Genomic DNA, 23752 nt, shown 5'->3' on the forward strand with positions numbered 1-23752 from the left:
TTAATGGTGGTAACTTAAAAACCAAAAACAATGGCAGCTTATTATTTATTCATTTGTAGCTATTTAACACCTTCTGGCTCTGGCCGAGTGATGCGAACTAAACATACATAAATCTGCACTTCAAAGTGCATTTTTTTGAATTCTTATTTTAATTAACTAAAACTTTGCGTGTTAACGAGAGGCCCAAATGCAGAGCAAAATTTTTGTTATGCAAAATATCCACATATGTGTGGTCAAGGCCTTGGTGCGGACACCTGATCGGCAAAGTCTGCCGCTGCTCAGAGCTCCTGAGCTCAAACGATCTGCCAGCCTCAGCCGCCCAGTAGCCTGGATTATAGGCGCACCGGGCAGTAGAGACACAAGGTCACAGGGTTTTTTATTTGGACTTATGTGATCAGACGTCACCAGGGAGCGCCTTCTAGAGGCGGGAAACAAAACTGCAGCTGCATTGATGAAGGTTGATCCTGGATTAATTCTTTCAGCTAAAACTGCGTCATATCTGATCTGGTCTGGTCATAAATTTGGCACATTTTAAAAATCTGTCTGCTAGTGCTGAAGCATGGGAACAAGAATGTTTGCTCATCAGTCAAAGTCACAGAGATCAGTCAGGTAGATTATCCCCTTGCATGCCACGCACCTCCACTGTCAGCCTGTCATCTTTCTGCTGTCTTTCTAAATATTAACCCCCCTCCATCACTGCCCAGGCTTTGCAGTGTCTTCGGCTTCATCATCCTCATCAGCCCATCAGTCGACAGAGTCATCAGCCACCACCTCCACCAATGTCTGGACTCCACGGGTGGATTTATCATACTGCTGCTCGGGGCCTCTATGACAGAATCTCCCTGTAGGGTCTAAGTCCCAAAGACTTTCCGATAAGACTTATCAGACTTATCCGACTTATAAGACTTATAAGACTTATCGCATATCATCCGTCATAATAAACAATTATACTCATTCACTTGTCTCTCCTGATTGAGCGACATGTCAAATCAAGGTCATGACGTCCATTCATTTCAGATTATTTTGTGACATCATACAACATAAACCCTGAACATTCTCATTGACAGCACAACCTTGATTAACAAAGCATTAAGAGAATAAGAAAGCAGCTCAGAGGGTCAATTTGTCAGAAGCAACATTTATCTTTCAGGGTAATAAAATGAGCCACAACTATCATCGAGTACAGCCGTGTCCCTGCCACAGCATTGTAAGGTCTGAGCACCCCTCATGTCATCAGGCGTCAGAGGGAAACATCTCACCTCGATAGAAAAAATCCATCAGTTAGATCTACTTGAAGTGTGAGAAGAAGCAGCGATCAATGTGTGGGATTTTTCACACTATGCTAGCAGGATGGGCCTCTGTGGGGTTTTTTTTTTGCCAACAGACAACTGACAAAAGAGGAAAGTCTTCACAAGACAGCACAGAGGTTGAAGCACCTCTCCGTCAGGAACCTGCTGTAAGCCCCCGTAAAGCCAGTTTACCCACATTTTACATACTTTTCTCTCAGTCGTTCCAAAGCCCTGTTTGCTTGCCACATAACTGCAGAGCACTCCACAGCATGACCCACATGTGATTGAACCTGAGTTAAAAAAAAATATATTTTACCCTTTTAAAAAGATCAGGCAGTCCATGTGCTTACAGTGTGGGAAGAAGTGACAATCATCCTGTGTTTTGGCATTTTGGCACAGCTGCGAACATTCAGAGTCAAGCTAGCAGGCTGCGCCTCTGTGGTTTTTTGCCCTTTTGCAGTGAAAACTGACTAAAAGGAAACTGTGAAAGAAAGTCAGGAGACATTTTTTCTGCCATGTTCAATGTTCCCTTTTTTTACACGCAAGACACTGCAAACATACCTAAAGCTAAAATTAATGTGTTTACCTGTCAGATAAATTGATCAAAACACCCATTAGTTAATGTCGGTGAGCTTCATCTGGAGGTGAAACACTTTGGCCTGATGTATGCTGGTCCAAGAATTACATGGACTTTTTATGCAAACATGCAAACATCAGGTAAATGTTTTCACACAATAATAAGCTGAGAAAACTCTGGTTGAACAGCATTACAGCCCTGCAGATGTTTGTTGGATCAATGAACCTAAAAGTGTGGACTGTAACTTGTGGAGACCTTCTGTGTTTCTGTGTTTGCTTCTTTCAAACAGTCTCTTCACTTTCACTAGAACGAAACTTTGGTCACAGAAACACTGATAAAGCTGAATGGAAACGTGTGCTTATGAGTAACTCGCCAGGAAGCTGTTTAATGTGTGTAGTTTTAGTTTGCCTCCACCTGCAGGACGTCGTGAGAAGTATTCAGAGAGGCGGGTGTAATTACAGGTGTGCTCCAGGTGGAGGCGCTGTAGAACCAGCAGAGCAGCGGGTTTCTGAAGGTTTTTCACAGGAATAATAAGAAGATAAAGAAGCAGCGACGAAGCTGCTGTGTGGTGTAAACATGTAATGTTTCGGTGTGTGTAGTTACAGTAGTCTGTTGGTGGTCTAAAAAGACTGGGTCCCGCTGTATTACTCAGGCTGCGCTACAGCGTCTATTCACAGGCGCGATCCCACTACTGAGCGGCACGGGGGCTTTGACCTGCTCCGTTTCCGACCTGGGCCGGTGCACCCCTCCTTAGACGACCTGGTGGTCCCGGGCTCCCCCAGGAGCACCATATCGATACCGAACTTAGTGCGGACACCCGATCGGCATAGTCCGCTGCAGCTCAGAGCTCCTGAGCTCAAACGATCCGCCAGCCTCAGCCTCCCAGTAGCTTGGATTACAGGCGCGCGCCACCGCACCCGGCAGCAGAGACACGAGCTCACAGGGCCTTTAACATGGACTAACGTGACGTAATCGGTGAGTGTGCGCAGCAGCGGCTTCTAGCGGGGGGAAATAAAACTGCAGCTGCAGTGATGCAGACTGACGGAGCCTCAGAATTAACACTGATAACTTGGCGGAAATACTGTATTATCATTACTCAAAAAAAGAATAGGTAAGAATGTCTTTTGCTTCTTCCACAAACCAGGACTGGCTGACCTCTTCTTGTGTGCAGAAATGTGTGAAAAGTGTATTGAAATTAAAGTTTACTTCAGCAAAAATACATTAAGTGTGTTAACATGGTTGCAATCCTGATGTTAGGACAAATACATATTAGATTTTTTTAAGTATCTGTATGAATCAAGCCTATTATTATTATTAGTACGTGGAAAAGTCACGGTGAACAGCTGCAGTGGTGAAGGCCCCTCACCAGCTCAAACAGCCAAAAGACTCACTGGATTGTGTTTACAGATGAAGTTGAAGTCATGCATGCAGTACATTCAGGTTTCATCAGTGTGTGTCAGCATCTCACGGTTTATTATTATTATATATAAATTGTATTCTTTTTAATATCATTGCAAATTTTAATGTTTGGTTCTATGTTCTGTGCTTCTTCTTCTGCTATTTGCTGCTCTATGTATCTTGTACCTGATCTTATCCTCGAGGAGAGAACAAAACCTCCACTGAACAGCCACCAACTATGCTCACTGACTCAGGCATTACTTTAAAATTAAAAAATGATTATCTTTCAGTGACGAACATCTCCATGAACCAACATCCTAAAAAGAACAAGACACAAATGATGAGATAAAAGTAATTTGTGAAGCATTTTAATTGTCTGAGAGCATCAGCAGAAACCTGACTGTTCATCTTACAAAACACATCTCTTAAAAATCAGCCAAAACTATACGTTAAAATTAAATTAGAAAAACAGCCAGTTCAGGAAATGAAAGTCCATAAACACAGATAGTGAACATCTTCCATAGCTTCATGTGTTGATGATCATCAGACTTCTGTCAGAATCCCTGGACTTTATTAGCTGTGAGAGAGAAAGACACACAGCATTTAGTAGATGCAAAGAAATACAGCATATCTTTAGAATACATTAGAAGTAGGATCTGAGATGAACTACATTATCAAATCAGAAACAGATGATGACATTATTTAAAATAGGGTTTGATTTAACATCAAACATTAGTTGAGAAAAATTTTAACCATATAGGATTTGAAATTATGGGACATTCACTTTGTATGAACCCCATCTGTTCACCTGCTCTGCGTTTTTGTCCATCTCAGGGCATGTCTCGGAGGCACAGATGTGGTCGGGTGGTAGAAGGTACATCCTGCTCGTTTACACTGCGCCGCGAAGCGACAAGGCTGCAGATAAGAGGAACAACATTTAGAAAGTCAGACGGTACTTTAGGAGTAGTCCAGAATGTCTTGATTGCAAACATCAGTGGAAATAACATTTACAATTACATAACTTCCAAATACAGAACTTCCTCTTTGGCCTAAATACTATGTGGATGGGCTACAACTAACAACTAGTTCTAAAGTCAATTAATCTCTTTATTATTCCTTTGATTAATACATTATTAATCAGATAAAAAGAAATCTAAATTATTTCCAGCATTTAATTAGAGACAAACAAAACTTATTGTCAATGCTCTTTCAAACAAGTTGGGAAGGCAAGTACAGATGAGGTCACGACAGTAAAAAAATGCATTTTATCAGGGGTGTTAGCTTTATGATGCATTAGCTTTAAAATATAACAAGAATTAGCTCCATCAAGCGCTAGGTTTAAAACAGCGATATCAGGGGGGTTGGCTTTATCAAGCTTTAACATAGCTTTATCAGGGGGCTGGCTACAGTGATCCATGAAAAAATGTCGAGACAACAGATGGAGAGCATTTTTCTCTGTTATGTTTGTTTTTAATACCTGTAATCATGTATTTCTCCGCTATATCATTAGTCTATATCATTTTACAAATGCTTATCCAAGAGACAAATCAGACGGTGCAACTTCGTGCAACTCATCACGTGAGCTACACAAGGCACAGCATGGGCTGGCGTACTGCCTCCACCTTAGTAGATGTTGTCACAGCATGCATCGTGCATCATAACACTGACCCAACTAATCGATGATGAAATTTGTTGACTATTTTTTATTAACAATTTAACTGATTGGTATATAATGCACTATAACCAATACACAATGAAAGCTCCACATCTGCACTTCAGCTGCTACCTTGGGATGATAAAACGGACAGTCCATCTTCTTGCAGTCTGGGAAGAAGCGACACACACTTGTGGTTTGCACTGGCTTCACTGCTGGGAACACAAAGAGTCAAGGTGGAGACATGTTTCTCAAAAGTGTGTTGTGGGCAGAGCGAGGCTGAACAGTGTGTGTTCATGGGAGAGTACCTGGCCTGGGCGGTGGAGCGACTGTGCTTCTGCGACTGACGTGAGTGAAGGGACAGTCTGGCTTGCTACACCTGGCGTCGTATTTACAATTAGGATGGACGAAAAGGCATTTATCCCCAAACTTGCAGCTGGGAAAAGTCCTTCAGAAAAAAACCCAAAACACATAAAAAACATGAACCATGATTTAGTGAGTTCTGTGTGAGAAGAACGACACTGTTCTTTCTTCAGTCTATGAAAAAGAATACTGACTTGCACTGTGTTGTCGGGTGATGGTACAAACACTCATCTCCACTTTTGCAGACGGGCCAGAACTTGCATCTCTCCATCACCTTCTGTCTCTTTAAAGGCACGCCATCGTCCTCCACCATCTCAACGTCCATCACATCATCTGTCAGAAGCGTAAAAGGGATGTGACGAAAAGCCTTAATAAAAACACAACCATTCACTAAAAGACTGTATGTCTGTGCAGTATCATCCTAAATGAGAGTACAAAACTATCCTGACAAGACCCCACACCTTCTGATGACGTGACCGCTCCTTGCAGTCTGTGAAGGACACTGACTTTGGGCTCCCTGTTGATATGGACAGTGGCCTCCGTGACCTTTGTGGGTGGTCTCACACCGTCCAGCTCCATCTCACAGTCTGCAAGATTCCCCAGCGGGCTCGGTACGCCGTCTAATGTCACTATGAACTTGGGGCTGGCAGAGTCGCCCCTTTCCTTACTACTGTGAGAGAGAAAATCCACAGAGCAGACAAGAGGAAATGTGACAAATCAACAATGGCCGCACTTAGACCATATAGATGGACAGGTGTGTGTGTGTGTTTACCTGGCCTGGACAGTGCGGAGTAAAGCAGACTGGACTTCCTCTCTGACCTGAAGACGCTGCTGGTTTCTGGCTGAAGGTTCTTGAAGTTGTGGTGGACTCACTATGAAGGAGCGGGTGTCAAACGTCTTTGCCTCACTGCCTGCAGTGACCTCAACGCCTAGAGGTGCATCACAAATGCAGACATGTCAGTGTAATGCATCACTGAAGGCACTACATCAAGCATCTTCTGGAATGTTTATTATCAGTTACTACTTTTAAATGATCTAAGTTGAGCAAACATTTGTGAGAACAAACTTTTATTGCAGCATTTTGCTAAATTTGCCACATAACTGAGCAAAAGCAGTCTTACCATAGTCACTTTGCTCTCCTCCATCACTGCGCTCTGCAAAGTCCAACTGGAGGCGTGAAGCTAAAGATCTTGCTGAAGCTGGTGAGGAAAATGCAACATCAAATACCAAACACAAAAAAGACCAGACCTCCCGTAGTTAATTCCTGATTTTAAAATTATATCAAACACATGTTGCACAGTCACTTAATTTTGGACATTAATTCACTTGAAATGACAGAATCAGTAGTTACTGCCTAGTTCTATTTGCAGTGTAGTCATGCATGTATTATGCATGTATATTCAAAAACTATGAGATATCCCAGTTTTCCTCTGTCTGGAGTTTAAATGTCCAGAACAGGGAGCTTAACCAAAATATACACATAATCATGTATTCTGGAAGTTTTCTGTCATAATTACCCTCTGCACCTACCGGGTGTTCTGGACGGAGGTAGCTCTGTGGCGGTGTAGGCCTGAACCCTGGGGGCCAGGCTGTGGAGGTGCTCCTGGACCAGCTGGATGGCTGCAGTCATCTCTTCATTGCTGGCCAGGCGAGTACGAGGTGCCACAGGAACAGTCTGCCTCTGTGGAACTGGGAGGAAGAGAGGCCAGTGTAAGAAAGTGATAAAGACATTGGACACATCTATCATAACGCGTTAAAACATACTTGTGGGGTAGGCTGTGGTTTTGGTGATTGAGTCCTGAGCCTCAGATATGGCCTTCAGGATCAGATTCCTGTTGGCTTGCTTGGCTGGAGGGAGAGTAGGTCTGAAATGGCAGGAAACCACAGTAATGTTAAAGCCCAGCTATGAATGTCAGCTGTCTGATAATTTCACAAAGAATCGAAGATTAAGTCAGTGGCAGATTGACTTTTGTTGCTCCTTTTTAGTGACAGTGAAAGGTACGTGATTACTACTGCAGTGTAAACTAAGAACAGCTTCACACATGGATTTGAACTGAATTCAAATACCCAAGAGTAATCACATGTGCTGCAAAACTTTGGATATCAACAGTGAATTACAATCCTGGTTTGCCCTTTAATTCAACAATGTACACAATATAATATTAACAAAAAACCACATGAGGTGTTATTACTGACTTGCGCTCTGGTTTGGAGGGTAGGGACACTCGACTGGACAGGCCTCTTCCTCCATAGCCTGTATCCTCCTCCTCCTCCACATCATCGCTGTCCTCATCTGCCGTTCGGTTCACTCGCACCACTGAACTTGCCACTGGCGCCTTACGTTTCCGTGACAACTCCTCCTGCTGAAAATGGCACAACATCATTATTATGGATCCTTACCCATACCTGTCTGACACTTTGTCAACACAGAGCGAACATGTAAGCAAAAGCCAATTTGTGTATTTATGCATCCATCTCCTTGAATCGAACCTTGCTGTAACCGGTTCTGGAGGTTCTACTGCCTCTGCTGTGTGAGGATCCTTCTGTGGGTCGACATGTGTCCGCAGAGCCTAGTGATGTAAACTTGCTCTGACCCGGTCTGTAGATTTCAGCTGTGGGCCGAACAGTGGCGCCGCGTGTTCGACCATGGTTGGCGCCTATTTCTACAGGGTCCTCAGCGATGAGGTCATCATCCATTTCTGGTTTGATGTCAATAACAGCCTCTGAGGGGAGGGGCTCCATGAGGGGCTTAACAGTGGAGGTAAGTCGAGAGGAGCTCTTCTCCATGGTGGCTCTCCTGATAACAAACAGATGTTTGGTTTTTTTTTTACATTTGCTGGCTCTGGAATATGTGCTGTTAAAGCAATGAAAATAAACTGTGAATGTCAGCACAAAGACAAAATAAATAAATAAAGAAATGGCACCTGCTCTCATGAGCGGAACTGGACACCCGTGCTTCAGTCCTATCAGAGCGTGAGCTGGACACAGTCAGCACCTTCGACTCCTCTGCTTTAGTGTCTTCACTTACAGATGATCGGCTCTTCCCAGGAGCAGCACCGCCATCAGACTGGAGCTGATTTTTGAGGGATGCTGGCTCTGTAACAATCATATAGACAAGTGGAGGAAGAAAACATGAGCGATCTGCAGGGAGCAGTGTTGATTGTAACGTCTTGCAAGCTTGCAACATAGTCTGACTTACCAACTGCAACGGATCTTAACTTCTCAAGGACACCCTGTAGCCTAAAATCAATCAAACAAACCCAAGTTATAGCAAGAACAGATTGAAAAGTGCAAAGAACAACTGTTGCTTTAGGTAAGAAAACAATTAGGAAAATAAGTAGACAAGAAATATAGATTTTCTGGCTGGTTTTGATCATACCAGGCTGTGAATTTAATAGTGTTGTTTCCAAGGAAAAGGGAGAGATCGTCAGCCATCTGTTGGGAGGTCTTCTTGTTTGCTACCATCACCATAATATAGTCAGGAAGCTCTTCATCTAAATCGGCAAAGAGAGGAAACATAACGTACCAGCAACGTATGAACATATTAATTGAAATATCGAGCCGCAACAAAATGAGCATTTTATTCACTTACCAATATATGCACCGAGCTCTTGAAGCTTGCCCTTGATAGCAGCCTAAAACAGACCAAAAACACAGTTCAGATGATATTATCTAACTAACAACAAACTATAGACGGCATGCTGGCTAAACTGGTATCATTCATTTGCAAAACTAGAGTTAGCTAGGAACAAACAATGCAGCACTAATGTGTCGTTATTATAGAAGTTTCCTCAAAAATCAAATAAAAAGCCGCTAACACATCTGTAAACCAGCCTGCTGTATTCCTCGTCCTTGTAAATAAAAACCATGTTGTTATCTTTCTGTTCGACTGGCAAATTTTGCTAGCAAGCTAATGTTAGCTAGCAACGTCCATGCTACAGTACCCTTAACCGGGCTTTAAGTCTGCAACAAATTACTCATATTCAGCCCATAATGTGACTCACTCTTATTTTCTTGCTGATCTCTGCCCCGATCTCCATGCTTGACATTTAATCCAAATAAAAAAACGTAAAAAAGAAGCAGCTGTTTTTCCAGCTACACCGCTAACAACCAGGGACAAAGATGACGTATGGTCACATGGTCAACAAACGTAGCGGAGGAAGGACTTCTTCTTCTTCTGGGTTCCGGCAGACAAGCGGCGCAGTGCTGCCTCTCATAGGTCAGGATGAGATTGCACTTCGAAGTGATTTGATTTTCATAAGGGAGATGGAGGGACTGCTTCCACAATCCTTGTGTAATTCTGTTGTGGATTGAGCAGGCTTGTTAGATGTTCATGATACATAGGAATGATACTGCAGCATACAGCCTTTGTCTTTTTACCAGAACATGTTTACCTGAGGAATGTTCCAAACAGGTGTTTTTGGTGCGTTCCACAACTTTCCCAGTCTTTTGTTGCTGCTGTCCCAACTTGTTTGAAATGTGCTGCTACAAAAATCCATGAAGTTTATTAGGTCCAGCATTATATATCACATTCAGTATAATTTAGGGTTGTCAGGATTGTAACAACATTCTTTCCTTACACTATCTTGTAGAGCGATGTAGCCCCATCTTTTCTTTTCCCTCCTTCTACCACACAGCTGTTATATTTCCCCTGATAGTGACACTGAGTACTTAAATTAATGTTTCTCTTCAGTGCCTTTTTAGCTTGCCTCATTCCCTTCCACCCCAATATGGGCTGGCACCCGCACCCCCTTCCTGCTCAATCTAAACATAATCAGCAGCTCCACCATAAGGTTCCTAGCGTGCCTTCCCTAACTGTGATCAGAACCGAAGCCAAATCTGAACTATATGACAGCTCGCCTCAGCTTCACCTCAACAATCCGGTGCAACGCCCAGATCATATTCTGTTGTAAAGACGAAAACCCTCCTGGACAGTCATTTGTATTTTCCAGTTTTGGGATCTTGGACCCCATCTGTGTACATTTCCAGATAATGTTCCCTGCTCTTCTTTAGCCTTTCCTTTACAATGTCACCATAAGCATTACTGCTGTGTCTTATTGTTTTGCTGGAGTAGGTAAAGTCGGTGGTACAACTGGCCAGTGAATTATGGGTACCATCCCTGTCTCTCCCTCTCTTTGTTCATCTTGAAAATGAAGTAGCACATTCAGTTTTGCTCTGCATGTTCTCCAGAATGGAGTAGAAAAAAGACAACTAGATGGCAATAACAAATAACTGACGTTTTAGGGACAAGTGAAGTTAAAATAGGGGGCATGGAAAGAAAGATCAGACAGCAACATGAATTCAATATTGTCAATCTTTTGCTGCTGTTTATCTCCCTTCATATAAACCAGGTGTCATTAATGAGGTTGCATGAAGGTGACATTATGTGTTTGATTCTATGTGAATGGCCAACAGTGGTTTTTTATGAGTTTTCTCAAAATTGTCAGTAGCCTACTAAGGAAACAATGCAAGATGCACAGTAAAAATAAATCTAACTCAGATGCTGCAATCATCTTTGAGTTGCATTGGCAGTTGGCACTGTGCAGTGATAATAAACTGAATCTGAGTCTGGAGAGCCATGTTCCTCCATGAGCAGAAACAGAAGCTTTATATTACGTTTCAGATGGGCAGAAAGGAAAACAAACATGTTAGTGTTATTGGACCGTTTCAGGCCCGACTGTTGCATCCACCAGATGGTGCAAGAGACCACTGAGAACAACACCACTGTGAGAAACAAACCCTACCAAAAGGACATGTCATAGTCCAGTAATGGATGACTCACTCCGATAAACAATGACCAAAACTGATTCAGAAACCCAAATCTGGAATCACTGACTGACCATTCAAACAGTCGCTCCAACCATTCAGTATTATGAAAAACAGATACAGACTCAAAGGATGAAAGCTGTTATATTACAGCCTTAATTCTGTTAAATTTATATAATCATAGGTGTTGTACCTCTTCAGTTTTTAATGGGTCACATAAGAGGCATTCAGGGGGTGCGGGAAAAACAACCCAGTGATCCAAGTTATGGTGAAGAAAAGAAAAAGTGTTTGAACCAGCCTTGGTAACGGCTTTGGTAAAACACTTAAGTCAGTGTAAATGTAATTGAATTTAAAACAGCCTTCCAATGCTGCATTTTACAGTGTGCATCTTGGACTTTCTAATGTTCATCTCTTCATGTTTTCCCTCAGAGATTATTTCCTGTTTTGCAGCCCCTCAATGCCAACCAACAATGACGGGAAGGATCTTGCTCGCCGTCTAGACAAGCGTCACGCACACACACACACACAAACACACACTCATGCACGCATGCATGCACACACACACACACTCAGCCGCCGCCGTCAGCTCTGTCTGCTTTGTTCATACTATCAGTGTTGATGCACAAATCGTTTCATGTTTAGTAACATCAACTTTGTCTTTTTTCACAAATGTTATGACACCTCAGTTATATAAGAACTCCTGTACACTGTGAGTGTGAATTATTATCATTCCTAGTAATATTCTCACTATTGTCACACTTTCTCTACCAAAACATGTCTTTATTCAATTTTACATGCTTATGGGCACTCAACCAAATGAGCTGCTGGGAAACTTTGCACACATACCTGAGCCTAATGGTCACTTCAGTAATTTGTCATCCACTTACTGTAGTTTCCATTTATCTTCAAGGGGAGGCCAGAGTGGATTAGAGGGTGTGAAGAGGACAGCGTTTTCTGTTAGTTTTCAACGGGAATGAAAGAGAATCTTGAATAACCCAAAACAGAAACTGTGGAGTGTGGCAGAAACAAAGTCAACTCAGGCCAGAAAGGTGCTCCATCTCACTGTTGCTCATTGAACCATTGCTTAATTGGATCAAGGGAGAGGAAGGAGCCCTTTAACAATAGTATTGCAACAACACCCATTAGCAGAGTCAAAACAGCCCTTGTGCTGCGCCATCACACATTCTGAGGCATGGCTGTGGTGCATGTTTCTCATGCAGCGTCTTGAATGTTTCTCTTTTGTTCTGCATTAATGTGCGATTTTGGGCTGGTGCAATCCAGGTGCATACTGTATGTACGTAGAGCCTTATATAGGCCACTTATATGATATCATCACAGCTTGCGGTAAGATAACGTTTTCCTGGTGAAACATTAGCTAGGTGCAGTGACTGTTGGCAGCCTCTCACAGTTATTCTCGTCATCACCGTGAGGTTGCCATGTTTGCTACTCTCTTGCCTGTAGAGGCCTCTACTTTATGGCTTGTCGACACAGGAAGTGTTTCAGTTGCAACTTTCAGTCGTCTGTCTCACGTGGAAAAGATACACTTTGATTTGAATAAATTGGGTTGTCTGTAAAGGCTGCGAAAAATGCTCGTGTTTCATGCTTGCACTCACCTTGAGTGTATTTTTACACTCTAAGTCTACTGTCCTATGTTTTACACATGTTACTACAGTGATTATGTGTTGGAAGTCTGAGCACTGCCAAATCGTACTGTGCCTGAACACATCCTGTGCCTGAACACATCCTGCGCAGACACTGACGTAGCACTGCAGCTGCCGCTGCTCTGCTAACGTTCTGATTTCGCTAGGTGGGCTGTGTAGACATTGTATAAGCCTCAGCTCACCAACAGTATTTTGCAACCCACACTGGAGCTGAAGATGCTGCGCAGAGCCTGGGCCCGGATAATCTGCTGTTTGTCAAGGAAGGGTTACACCACATAACTCCCCATAAAACCACAAACTGTCATTTTCACATCAGTTTGAGTACAGATCAAACAAACAAGATACAGCATGTTCATTAGTGTGCTTTGGAGGTGTTTGGAGGTGTATTTTTCAACTTTGGACACAGGCTAGCTGTTTCCCCCTGCTTACAATCTTTATGCTAAGCTAGGCCAACCGTACACTAGCACTAGCTCTGTACTTGAAATGAGAGTGGTGTCAATTTCCTCACAACATTCAAAAGAAAGGGATTAAACATTTTCCCGAAATGTTGAACCTTTAACAAGTGCCAGATTACTGAGGAATGCTGTTTGTCATTTCTGCTCTGTAAACTTCATCTGGATGCTCTGATATGTGACCACAGCAGCAACAGACCATCTCTTATTTGTTCATGCTGTACTTCTTCTACTTCTAATATTCCAGGTAACATGTATTTGCATGGACATTTTGCCAGCATACCAGGACAAACACTTCTGAGAAATTCGATGCTAAGCCCAACTGCAACTGCACTCAGTCACCATCTGCACTGTGTATGTGACCACAAATCCGCTATCCTGCGGCAGGCATCGGTCTCCCCGACACCTACACAGAGGACTGTGGTAATTTTACTTCCCCTTTCTGCGAAATGTCATCATTAACTAAGAAACTTCAGTTGTGAATCAGCTGATAAACTTCCGCGAATTCTTCAACCACATGTGCCGCGATGACGATAGTATTGCCACCGAGTCGCCTGACCCAGACACAGGGTGAAGCGCTGCTGTCTCCTGCCTCTGAAACCTGCCCACCATCAAGGAAAGTAATACTCTTTTAGAGTCACGTTACAGTTTGGATAAGTCAAGATCCTGCCCTTCGGCTGGAGAGAGGGAAAAGAAAGGATGGACGGGTAGGAGATTACAGAAAAAAAAGGCTTTAACAAAGACGTGCACAGGAAGATAATTCACCGCACCTGCTCCGACAATGTCCAGAAACCTAATACAGGCTTTACTGGACAAAATGACACCTGTATGAATGAAGCTGCTGCAGCTGGGTGTCGACACACAATCACATTTTCATACAGCTTAGAGAGGAAGACTTGCACTTGAACTGTCTTGTCTTGTGCAGTAAGTCAGGAAATCCTGAAATGTTGAGGACGAGATTTGACTACAGCCAGGTGCTAATGGGTTAACCCAGTATTGATTCACGGTGTTTTGAGCGAAGAAGCTTTCACTTATTAGTCTGGCAAGGAAGTGAAAGCCCACTAAGATTTACAGCTGGTGTAATCGCTGCTGCCAAAACCCGCTGGAGGTTCAGTGGAGGGACTCGGTGGGTCACTGCAGGCTCTCCAGCACCAAGACTCGATGAATCCGGGTCACACAGCTGGAAACATTTTCAGATATCAACCTCTGTGTTGTGTAGGAGTGCAGGTCGAGGTTTGAGTTTGTATTTAACAGCACATTTAGATAATTATACAACCTAGAAAGTGTTTGGAGGTCTTGGAAGGAGTTTTAATGCTGCGAGGACTTCGTGTCTCCTCCAGCAGCAGACCAGGCCGCAGAGCTCTACCACCGAGACCAGGCCCACCGTCAGGCCCAAAGATGCCGTCACTCACAACCTCCTTTGTTCACTTTGTGAACTCTGAACTGCAGTCTGTAATATGTGAACTTTGTGACATGTAAAATGTACTATTAATTGGCTCTCAGGGGAGCAGCATTGTTTGTGAGGACTGAATGTTTTGTTTCTGTCTGTATGAACCTTCTTCCTATTTTTTTTTTTTTTTTACACACCAACCACCCACACAGACTGGGTATGTTTTGGTAGCTTCTTCAAGAGATACATCAGCCGGTTGTTTGGAACAAGTCCACATTGTCTCTTCTTCAACATCATTATGATGCGAGTGCAGAGAAGAAGGGGGTTTACAAATGGCATCAATCTAATGCAGGAACTCGGTGTGTACAGATGTGATGGAACAGGTTTTCCCTTATTTAAAGGACTAGTGTGACATTTGGGGAAATGCACGCGTTTGCATTGTTGCTGAGAGTTTGATGAGTGGCTTGATACCACGCTAAATATGGAGCTACAGCCTGCACCCAATTAGCTTAGCTTAGCATAAAGGCTGGAAACAAGGGGAAACAGCTAGCCTGGCTCTGCCCGAAGATGACAAAATGTGTATAGGTGACACATTTTATGGGGTGTAATGTGGATTTTGTCGCCTTTAGGCAGAACCAGGGGAGCTGATTCTCCCTCTTCACAGTCTTTATTCTAAGCTAAGCTAACCAGCTCCTAGCTTACTCTCAGCAAGAAAGCGATTAAGTGTATTTGCCAGAAAGTTGAACTATTCCTTAAACATTCAAGCAAACTGGATGTTTGCAGAGCAAGTTCTAAGCTGTCAAGTAGCAAACGTAGCCTTCTGATTTTCAGATTTTACCATTTTTTCCACACAAAAGATCTGTGGTTTTCTTTTTATTGCTTGGCTTGTGTTGACGCTGCAGGCCCAATAAAATGTGTTACACCACCACTTCTAGAGAGATTATGTGTAATGGATCAACACTTTTATTTGCAGAGGAAGATGCATGCACATATTTCGACCCAATAAAAAGCCCATCTGACAGAATGCTGTTTGAGAAGATAACTTACCATGCAACAGCGCTTACAATATAAATGCACTGCCAAAATGCAATGTCAGGCAGCACAACACTACAGGGAGCAAACATGAGTTGCACTGACAAATAGAAATCTTGTGATTACAGATAAAACCCACATCAGGTCTCGTGAAAAGGAAGCATCAGGTGCATCTGTTATGTTTATGTGGAAAAACATTGTGTGAAAATTCTGGTAATTTTAAGAACAGATGTTAATGAAGACCTGACGGGAAACCAGACACTGACAATACCACATTTTTACATATCATCCACATGTTGTACACGCTCGGTTGTTTTTTCTTTCTACTGGCTGCTTGTGCTAAATGAAGATAATTAGGTTCTAACCTAGCATGAACCTTGGTGGGTGACAGTAGTGCTATGAATGCAACAGGTCAAAGCACTGAAGCGTAGCCAAAGCAGGCCACAAGATCCTTTCGGACCCAGACATTTTGCAGCATTTGGGTCTCTGCATGGAGTCTCTCAGTTGATGCTTAAATTTGTATTTATAAAGAATTTTGTGACCTCATTACTGTATGTCTGAGGACCAGTATATACATTGCAAAAGACCCAGGCTGATTGCGTGATATTTTGCAACATTTAAAGCGCACAAACTTTCCACATGCTCGTCTCTCTGGGACACGCGGTGACCCCGGTCCCAACACAACAGGCCTGACTAGTGCACAGTTACTTGAGCATTTGCTGAGGATATTGTAGTCTGAATCAACGGCAGTGACAGGTTTAGTTTGCAGCTACTCAAGACACTTTTCAGCTGAAGCCTGTTAAAAATCTTGGCACGCCTCACCGAGTCATGTAACAACCTCCGCTGATTGCATTTGCAGCTGGTTGGCTTCAACAAGTGCATTTTCCCATTTGAATAGACAACATATGTGGAGTCTCTTTGTTTGCAAAAAGGTTCGACCCCTCATTTTTCTCTATACTGTAGCTTTCAGCAACACTTTTATTCATCTAAGGGTCTGACATTTGGTCCCGCAGTTCCTAATATTTTATAAAATTACACAAAATAAGAGTCTGAAATTACACATCAGAAGTTATTCCAATAACATCATCATCTAGTGTAGCAACAAGATTGTTTTTAAAGAACTGTGATATATATATTTTTTTGAAGCCAAAGGTTTTCTTTGACCTTCTTGAACAAAGCTTCTCTCCCCCCTCCAACATTACAAAGCACATCACGCTCAGGCTATTTTAACTAATAATCTTCTTATAAAGACAGAAAAAGGGAGATAATGCATGCCATTGTGAAAATGAATCTTGGAGAAGGAGCTGACTGATTATGTGGTGGAGCAAGCTGTGCGGCTGTTTGGCTTTAATTAGAGTATTAGCAGGATGCCGAGCCATGCTTTTCATCAGAGGACCAAAGGAGGGAGAAGTTTGACAATGAGATGCCCTGCAGAGCTCGTTTATCACCGATGTTGATAAGACTAATCTCCTCCATGAATGTTGAGATATGATATTCAATGGAAATCTTGGAATAATTAACATGTTACTTTTGAATATATTAGGAGACGTTATTCAGCTGTAAGATAATTATAGTTCAGTTCATGGTTAAAGGTATGGGGTCTGTTTATTCTTGGCTCCTGTCAAAGTTCAACATGACCCTTGTTTCTGGTTTCATTATTATTATCATTGCAGTTTTTCAGTTGATGGGTTTAGCATCTTCTGACAGGTTTATAATGTCCCGTAACGTGTGTTTTATTTGCAGCTGATCTTCATCATACTAACTCACATGGAGATGCACTTACACCCACATGGAGGACTTTTCCCTGCAACAGGAAACATTCATTTAGACAAGTTGTGGGTGTGAAGTTTCTCACTGTGTGTGACTCACTGTGAAACACACGCAAACATTTCTGCAATCTTACAAAACCACTGAGCAAGAAGATATTCCTATGAGTATTCACGCATCATTTTTGTAGAAGAAGCTGCAAACTACCAGACATCGAGCTGTTTCTCTCTCTTCAAGTGTCTCCAAATCCAAAGTTTTGACTGATAACCATCTTTTCTACCTGTTTCATGTCAAGCACATGCTAAAACATTAAAGCTGATTAAGTGTATTATATTTTAACAACATAGTGTACCATCGACTGTCATAATCCATCCACCCATAAAGCCTAATGAACCATTCTGCTCTCCAGTAAAATGCCATGTTTGTATTTCAGAATGCAGCAGACATGTTTTCACACGTCTACCAGGGGCGGGCGGATCTGTACCTGACATATCGACATTACAGAAAAAAAAAGAGATCCGTCTCATGTTAGATTGTGTTCTTAGGCACCTAAACACACTTCTTAATGCATGCACTCGCTGCTGCTCTGAAGCTGCTGTTTGCACGAGTGCAGTAAATTTCTTGCTGGTTCCAATTAAAAATACGCACTGTTTTTAAAGACCCCCTCCAATGAAAATCAAGTTTGGAACCTTGTTAACATGTCTGTATGGTGTTTTTTTACATGCTATAAGACATACCATGAGCCAAATAAGCAGTCAGCCCCATGCACAACCATTTCCGCCTTATTGGCAGTCTCACAAACACAGATTCAGACAGCCAGGATTTCATACGTTGCACACCTACGGAACCAATCCTGTCAAGTTGCAATGAAATGAGGGGGAGTCAGAGGAGAAGGCAGGTGTGGCTACCTGTTGGACTCATTATTTTAAAAATGATGCCACAGATTGCCACAAAGTTTAAAGCCTGACGCTGTTCTATGCATTTATCCTGTGGACACAGCGAGTATGTTGGTCAACCTGTTTGTGTTTTATCTGTTCACCGTGTCCAAACAATTCTGCAGTGTGCAAGGTAATGTTAGCTAGTGTTAGCCTGCCAAGTTACATTATGATTCATGGCAAACGCTGGCGTGTCATTTGGCTGTACAAAGAGAGTTACGGCAAACGGTGCTCAAAGCCGTTAAATAGGCTGCTGACTTCGATGATCTGAGAGAAAGCTTTACAGGACTTTGGTGTTGTTACTCAGAATCAGTTTCCAGTTCCAACACGTGTGGCTGAATTGCTCCTATATTATCATATTACCGCATTGCAGGGAACAGTGGCTAGCAAAACAGAAAACAAGCAGAGGTTTGTGTGTTTGATGAGCAGGTGGAGGGTGGAGAGGTGGGTGGAGACAGAGGCAGGGACTGTTTAGATCCACATATTAAACGAAGGCGTAGAGTCACATCAAAGCCATTTTAAGGCATGAAGGCATTTTTTTTTTCATTGAAAAACTTCTAAATATGTAATTTTGATGAGCAGAGATGAGTTTTTAGGAGTTTAATCAGTTCCAGGAGAGGAACCTTAACAAAAGAAAAGCCTCATGTAACAAATGCATTTAGAAGTAGCCTTTAAATTATGCATTCACCTAAATTATGACTCATTATCCTCCTCTACATTATGGCACATTAGCCACTTGTAACATTAAATCAGGTTAAAAGGAGACACATAACCATGGAGGAAAAACCCACATGATGCAGTTAAATCAGTATTTTCTCACCGTCTTGTGCAGCTCAGACAAGCGTTTGATGAGCTTTATGCGTTCAATATTCATAGCTAATAGATCGTTACAGCAGTGGCTGCAGCATGATTGTCTCCTGTCAGGCCTTATCATAAATCTGTGGGCATTTCACACAGGCTGAAGCAGATGGAAGGACGCTAAGCGGCTGCAATGGCTGGATGTATAACAATAATGTACAATATATATAATAACATTGCTTCTATATTGTGTTGCAGAAATGGTTGTGATGGCAGGAAGAATCATTTCCAGAACAGTCATTGGAGGAGGTCTGGACTTCTCAGATGGATTTGAGCTGATCCTGAATCCCACAGATGTCGCAGACTGTCCAAACAACACATTTGTTAAAATGGTCATTCTGCCGTTGTGGCCTCCAGGCTTGAACTGTGACCTCGCCCTCTCAACTCATCTATCAGCGCCATCATTCACACAGCTGCACACCTGCACCACCGCAAACCTCCTGCCATGCCTCCCTCTTGGTAAATACTGGAGGAGGAACGCGGTGATTAGCTTCTCTGTAATGATTTTCCAGTCAATTTTATGTTGTGTTTTGAGAGAAGCACATTCAGTGCTTTCTTGTTGCGCTCTACTCTCACAGTATGAAAATTCCCTTTCCCTGAAGGGCAGCTGGTTGAAGGAGCAGATGAAACTCTGGAGGGTAAAACAAAAAAAAAAACTTTGAATATAACTTTTCAGGCTCTCATTTAAGCCCGTCTTTCAGCGCTTCCATTGCCCTTGTACCCCCAAAGGCCTGTAGCTATAATTATCTAGCGAGTGCGCTGTGAATGGGGAGCAGCCTTAGGTTTCCAGATTAATTACCTTTGCGTGAACTTCACTGCTGGTGTTACTGCATGAATAAAGCTGTCGGACACACTACACCTGACGGCTGGGAGAAGGGAGGCTAACGGCGAGGAGCTGGACTTATCTCAGAGGGTTAAACAAGCCGTGGGAGATTACGGGTGCTAAATGATGAGGAACAGAGTCTGATGACATTGAGGTTTCTCTTTTTTCCACACGATGCATCAACACATAGAAAACACGGGGATGGTTGATTTAAGAACTTGCTTTTTGGTTGGATTTCTAATCAAATTTGAAGTCGACTCCCAGATGACAAATCCCAAATCAACAGCCGCAACCTCAATTCTGTCCCGGCTTTGAATTCTAATCACAGAATAACTCTGTACATGTGCTGTGGATCTATTCTATTGTTCATGACATATTTTGAAAATACTTCATCAGCTTGGCAGCACGTCATCCTCAAACTGACAGTGCACATCGCCCTTTGCAAATGCAACTTTGGTGATTTTCCTGTCCTATTCCTGATGTGTTCGGACATTTTCTACAGTATAATCTTGTTACAGAAGTCCACTTCCAAACAACAAGATCCAACACACAGGACCATGAGTACATGCTCCAATGCCCCCCTTATTCCTTTATCCTGGTCTCATGTTCTGAAAGGAATCCCCCCAGGGACAGTCCCAGACGTCCTTTGTAGCTTAATCAATTTTAAGGGACTTGGATTCCTTCATTAACTGGTCAGAAGTGGCCCATGAGTCTTAAAGACTGCCTGTATTAAAGAGCAAGTTTTTAATCTTGTTACAGTCCATATGGTGCTTTTATACGCTGCAGGACATACGACGCCATGGCTGAGCATTTCAGCTTTGGAACTGCAGTGGTCCAATGACAACAAACAGGAAGCCAGGTGTAGGTATTGGCATTTTGCAAGCCAAGATTTGTTATTCATCATTCAGTCATTATTTTCAAAATTTCAGTTTTATATGGCTTGGGGTTGTTGACGAAGAAAGCTACAGCAAACGTTACTCAAAATGATTTGTCAGATAGCTGAGCTGCTGCTGATGTTTGTGTGTCTGATGAGCAGAGTCGAAGCTGCAGGTGAGCGGTGGAAGGTTGGATGGAGATAGAGGCTTAGATCAGCACATACTACATGAAGGCAAACATGCAGTTACAGCTAAGACAATGTGAGGCAATAAGGGATGTTTTTCATTTAAGTAGGTCATTTTGATGAACAGAGATGAGTTTTAGGGGTTTAAACAAAGCCTGGAGAGGAACTTTAAACAGGTCAGAAAAAGAAAAAGGAGTAAACAAATATTTTAAGCACTGTGAAATTCTTTTTGTTTTTTTTTTTTATTCCTGTCCTCACTTGCTGCATAATGTTGCTATTCAAGGTGTCTCACCAATAGGCCAATCTAATTCTGCTGCCGACTGTACATTATGTGCAACACTGATAGGGACTTTCAGACTGTTCTCATTCCCCAAGCATCAAATACCAACATTTTGTCATGCCCAGTATCTCAAAGAGATGCACAGGGTACAATTCAGCATCTGTGTGAGATGCACCAGCCTTCCATATAATTTCAATACAATTTTCAACGCTCAGAGCAAGGTGAGGTCAGCTTATAGAGGAGGTTGGGCTGGACTTTCAACCAAGAGACTGAGGTTCATGTCCCGTTTGAAGCCAAAGGTTGACTCATTTTAACTTAGTGAACTTACATAACGTATATAACTTATCTCATGCACGTAACTTGTGTGATATCCTCAACTTACATCACAAAAATATGTAAATGTGTAATTATGTTTGACATTTGACATTTGTTTAACACCTGAGTGCATGTCCTCTTGTCCCATCAGTAAACTTGTTCACTTTGGTTCTTCCCTTATAAAAAATAGTGAAAACTAGTGAGCTACACTGAACAGATATTCTTGACACGAATCCATCAGGCAAGCACATGAGGATGCATTCTGACTGCAACACCACAGATGGAAACTTACACATTGAGGTGAGGCTGTTTGCCGATTTTCTATGTAAGTCCCTTGAAGTCACGTTGGCATGTCATTCAAGCAAAGCAGCGGAGGGACTGCTAATGCAAAGTGCAACACCAATTCTACAGCCTGGTTTAGGATTGGGCAAACAAATGATGTGTTAGTTTGAATTTGAAAACCATCCCTGAAAAGCTGGATTTGCAGCGTCAGTTCATAGTTTAGCTGTGCGGCCACAACTTTACCGTTTTGGTTCACTCTCGCCGCTCTCACAGCATCTTGTTCAGCGGCAGCAGGCAGCCGTTTTTAGCGAAAAAGCTGAACATAGCATTTAGCAGCTAAGTAGCCAGATACTTCCCCAAGAGGCTGGTAGAGACCAAAAACAGAGCTAAAAGAGCTGGTCACATTGCTACAACCGCCCAAAGGCAAGGTATTGCCAGTTATTGTCAATAACAGTTATTATTATTGTCATTTTTTGTGTGCATGTAATTATGAGTCTTTGTTGATGCCCTTAAATGCAGATTACTTATGTGTGTGTGTGTGTGTCTGTGCGTGCTTGTGTGTGTGGCCATTATCCTTTGTGTCGCTGACGTGAGTTGAAAGTTCAGCTTGAATGCGGAGAGAGAACCCCTCGGGCTGTTCTCTGGGGAATCTACCAACCATCAGGGGTCACCGCTCTGTCGAATGCTGTGACACATTAGCAGGTAATTACAGGCCACATACTCTGCAGCTGTATGAAACGTGCCTGTGCATGTCGGCAGAAACACACAATTATAAGTGGATTTACCATACCGGCCATGAATAGTGTTGGCAGACTGGGGGAGTAACATTTGGTACCTTTGCACATTCTGATCCACTAATACAAATGGCATTATATGTCTCAGAAATGTGTCTCTCTTATGTAAATGGAAAATATTCTTGAGTGGTGTGCATGTAATTTATGTTCTTTGGTAAGAGAGGTAAGAGGAGAAGTGTGGTTTGATAATGCCTTCAAGTTGCACATTCAGTTCTTGTCATGGTTGGCTTTGTCTGCCAAGCCAGCGTGGGATTACTCACTTCACCATATGACCATATTTTGTGTGTTGTGTTGGTTTTCTCTGCCTTTGTCTTTCAACCTATTTTAAAAAATGGCCTCGACTTTAGGGGAAAAATGACTTTGAGACAGCTTCAATAGGTAATCTGACACTGATCACGTGCATTTGTTCAGTTTAAGATAAAACTTCAATCATACCAGCAGTGGTGTGAAAACAGGGTGAGCGTTCTGAATTTTCTTCCCACCTCATCCACCCTCTGTTATTTGTGACAGACACATGGGATCTGGACCAACATACTGTGGATCAACGATGCAGACAGAAAGTGAGTCAGAGGAGTCATAGGAAGTCATCACCTCGATCTGGACTCAGTCTGGGAACAACAGAATCAGAGAAGTCATTGTATGTCTTCTTCCTATGAAGGGAAACAACTGTCAGGAGTTATTCACTGTATTCCAACCTCATCTATCAACACCGTGCCACGGGGCAATAACAAACGAGGGTAGGATGACTAACAATGGCAATGAAAGCGGATTCACATCTGCGCCGTTTCCTACCTGAATTTTAGTGGAAGAATGAAAGACAGATGGACTGACGGCACAGTGCATGCTGGGATTGCCACCGACACTCTCGGTGACCCTGAACAGGTCCCGCAGGTATGAAAAATGGATGGATGGGAACTAAAGACTCATACTGTTATTTTTTATACTGGAACAGAAAAATGTAGTGGCTGATACCGATTAATCATCCAAGACAGCTATTGCTGTCAGTACTGTGAGTTACATGAACAGGTCAGACAGTCGTCATCGCTGACATCCATC

General features: G+C 42.6%; 1 protein-coding gene across 5 annotated transcripts; it reads right to left on the reverse strand.

Moving 5' to 3' along the window:
- Positions 1–3623: 3623 nt before the first annotated feature.
- zc3h14 (zinc finger CCCH-type containing 14) lies at positions 3624–9406 on the reverse strand. Of its 5 annotated transcripts, none has more exons than XM_041958384.1 (17): positions 9286–9406; positions 8874–8916; positions 8661–8775; positions 8481–8521; positions 8206–8377; positions 7772–8078; positions 7478–7641; positions 7046–7146; positions 6812–6970; positions 6403–6480; positions 6054–6210; positions 5743–5948; positions 5476–5614; positions 5227–5366; positions 5051–5133; positions 4073–4179; positions 3624–3841 (listed from the first exon to the last, which is right to left on the reverse strand). In XM_041958384.1, the coding sequence occupies exons 1-17, from the start codon at positions 9328–9330 to the stop codon at positions 3838–3840; spliced, it is 2061 nt and encodes a 686-aa protein (XP_041814318.1). In that variant the 5' UTR covers positions 9331–9406; the 3' UTR covers positions 3624–3837. The 5 variants fall into 5 exon arrangements, with proteins under 5 accessions (XP_041814318.1, XP_041814317.1, XP_041814315.1 ...); XM_041958383.1 differs by having other exon boundaries at positions 5743–5951; XM_041958381.1 differs by having other exon boundaries at positions 7478–7644.
- Between the last annotated feature and the right edge of the window lie 14346 nt (positions 9407–23752).

The sequence above is a fragment of the Chelmon rostratus genome, chromosome 18, assembly GCF_017976325.1.
Source record: "Chelmon rostratus isolate fCheRos1 chromosome 18, fCheRos1.pri, whole genome shotgun sequence".
NCBI lineage: Eukaryota > Metazoa > Chordata > Actinopteri > Chaetodontiformes > Chaetodontidae > Chelmon > Chelmon rostratus.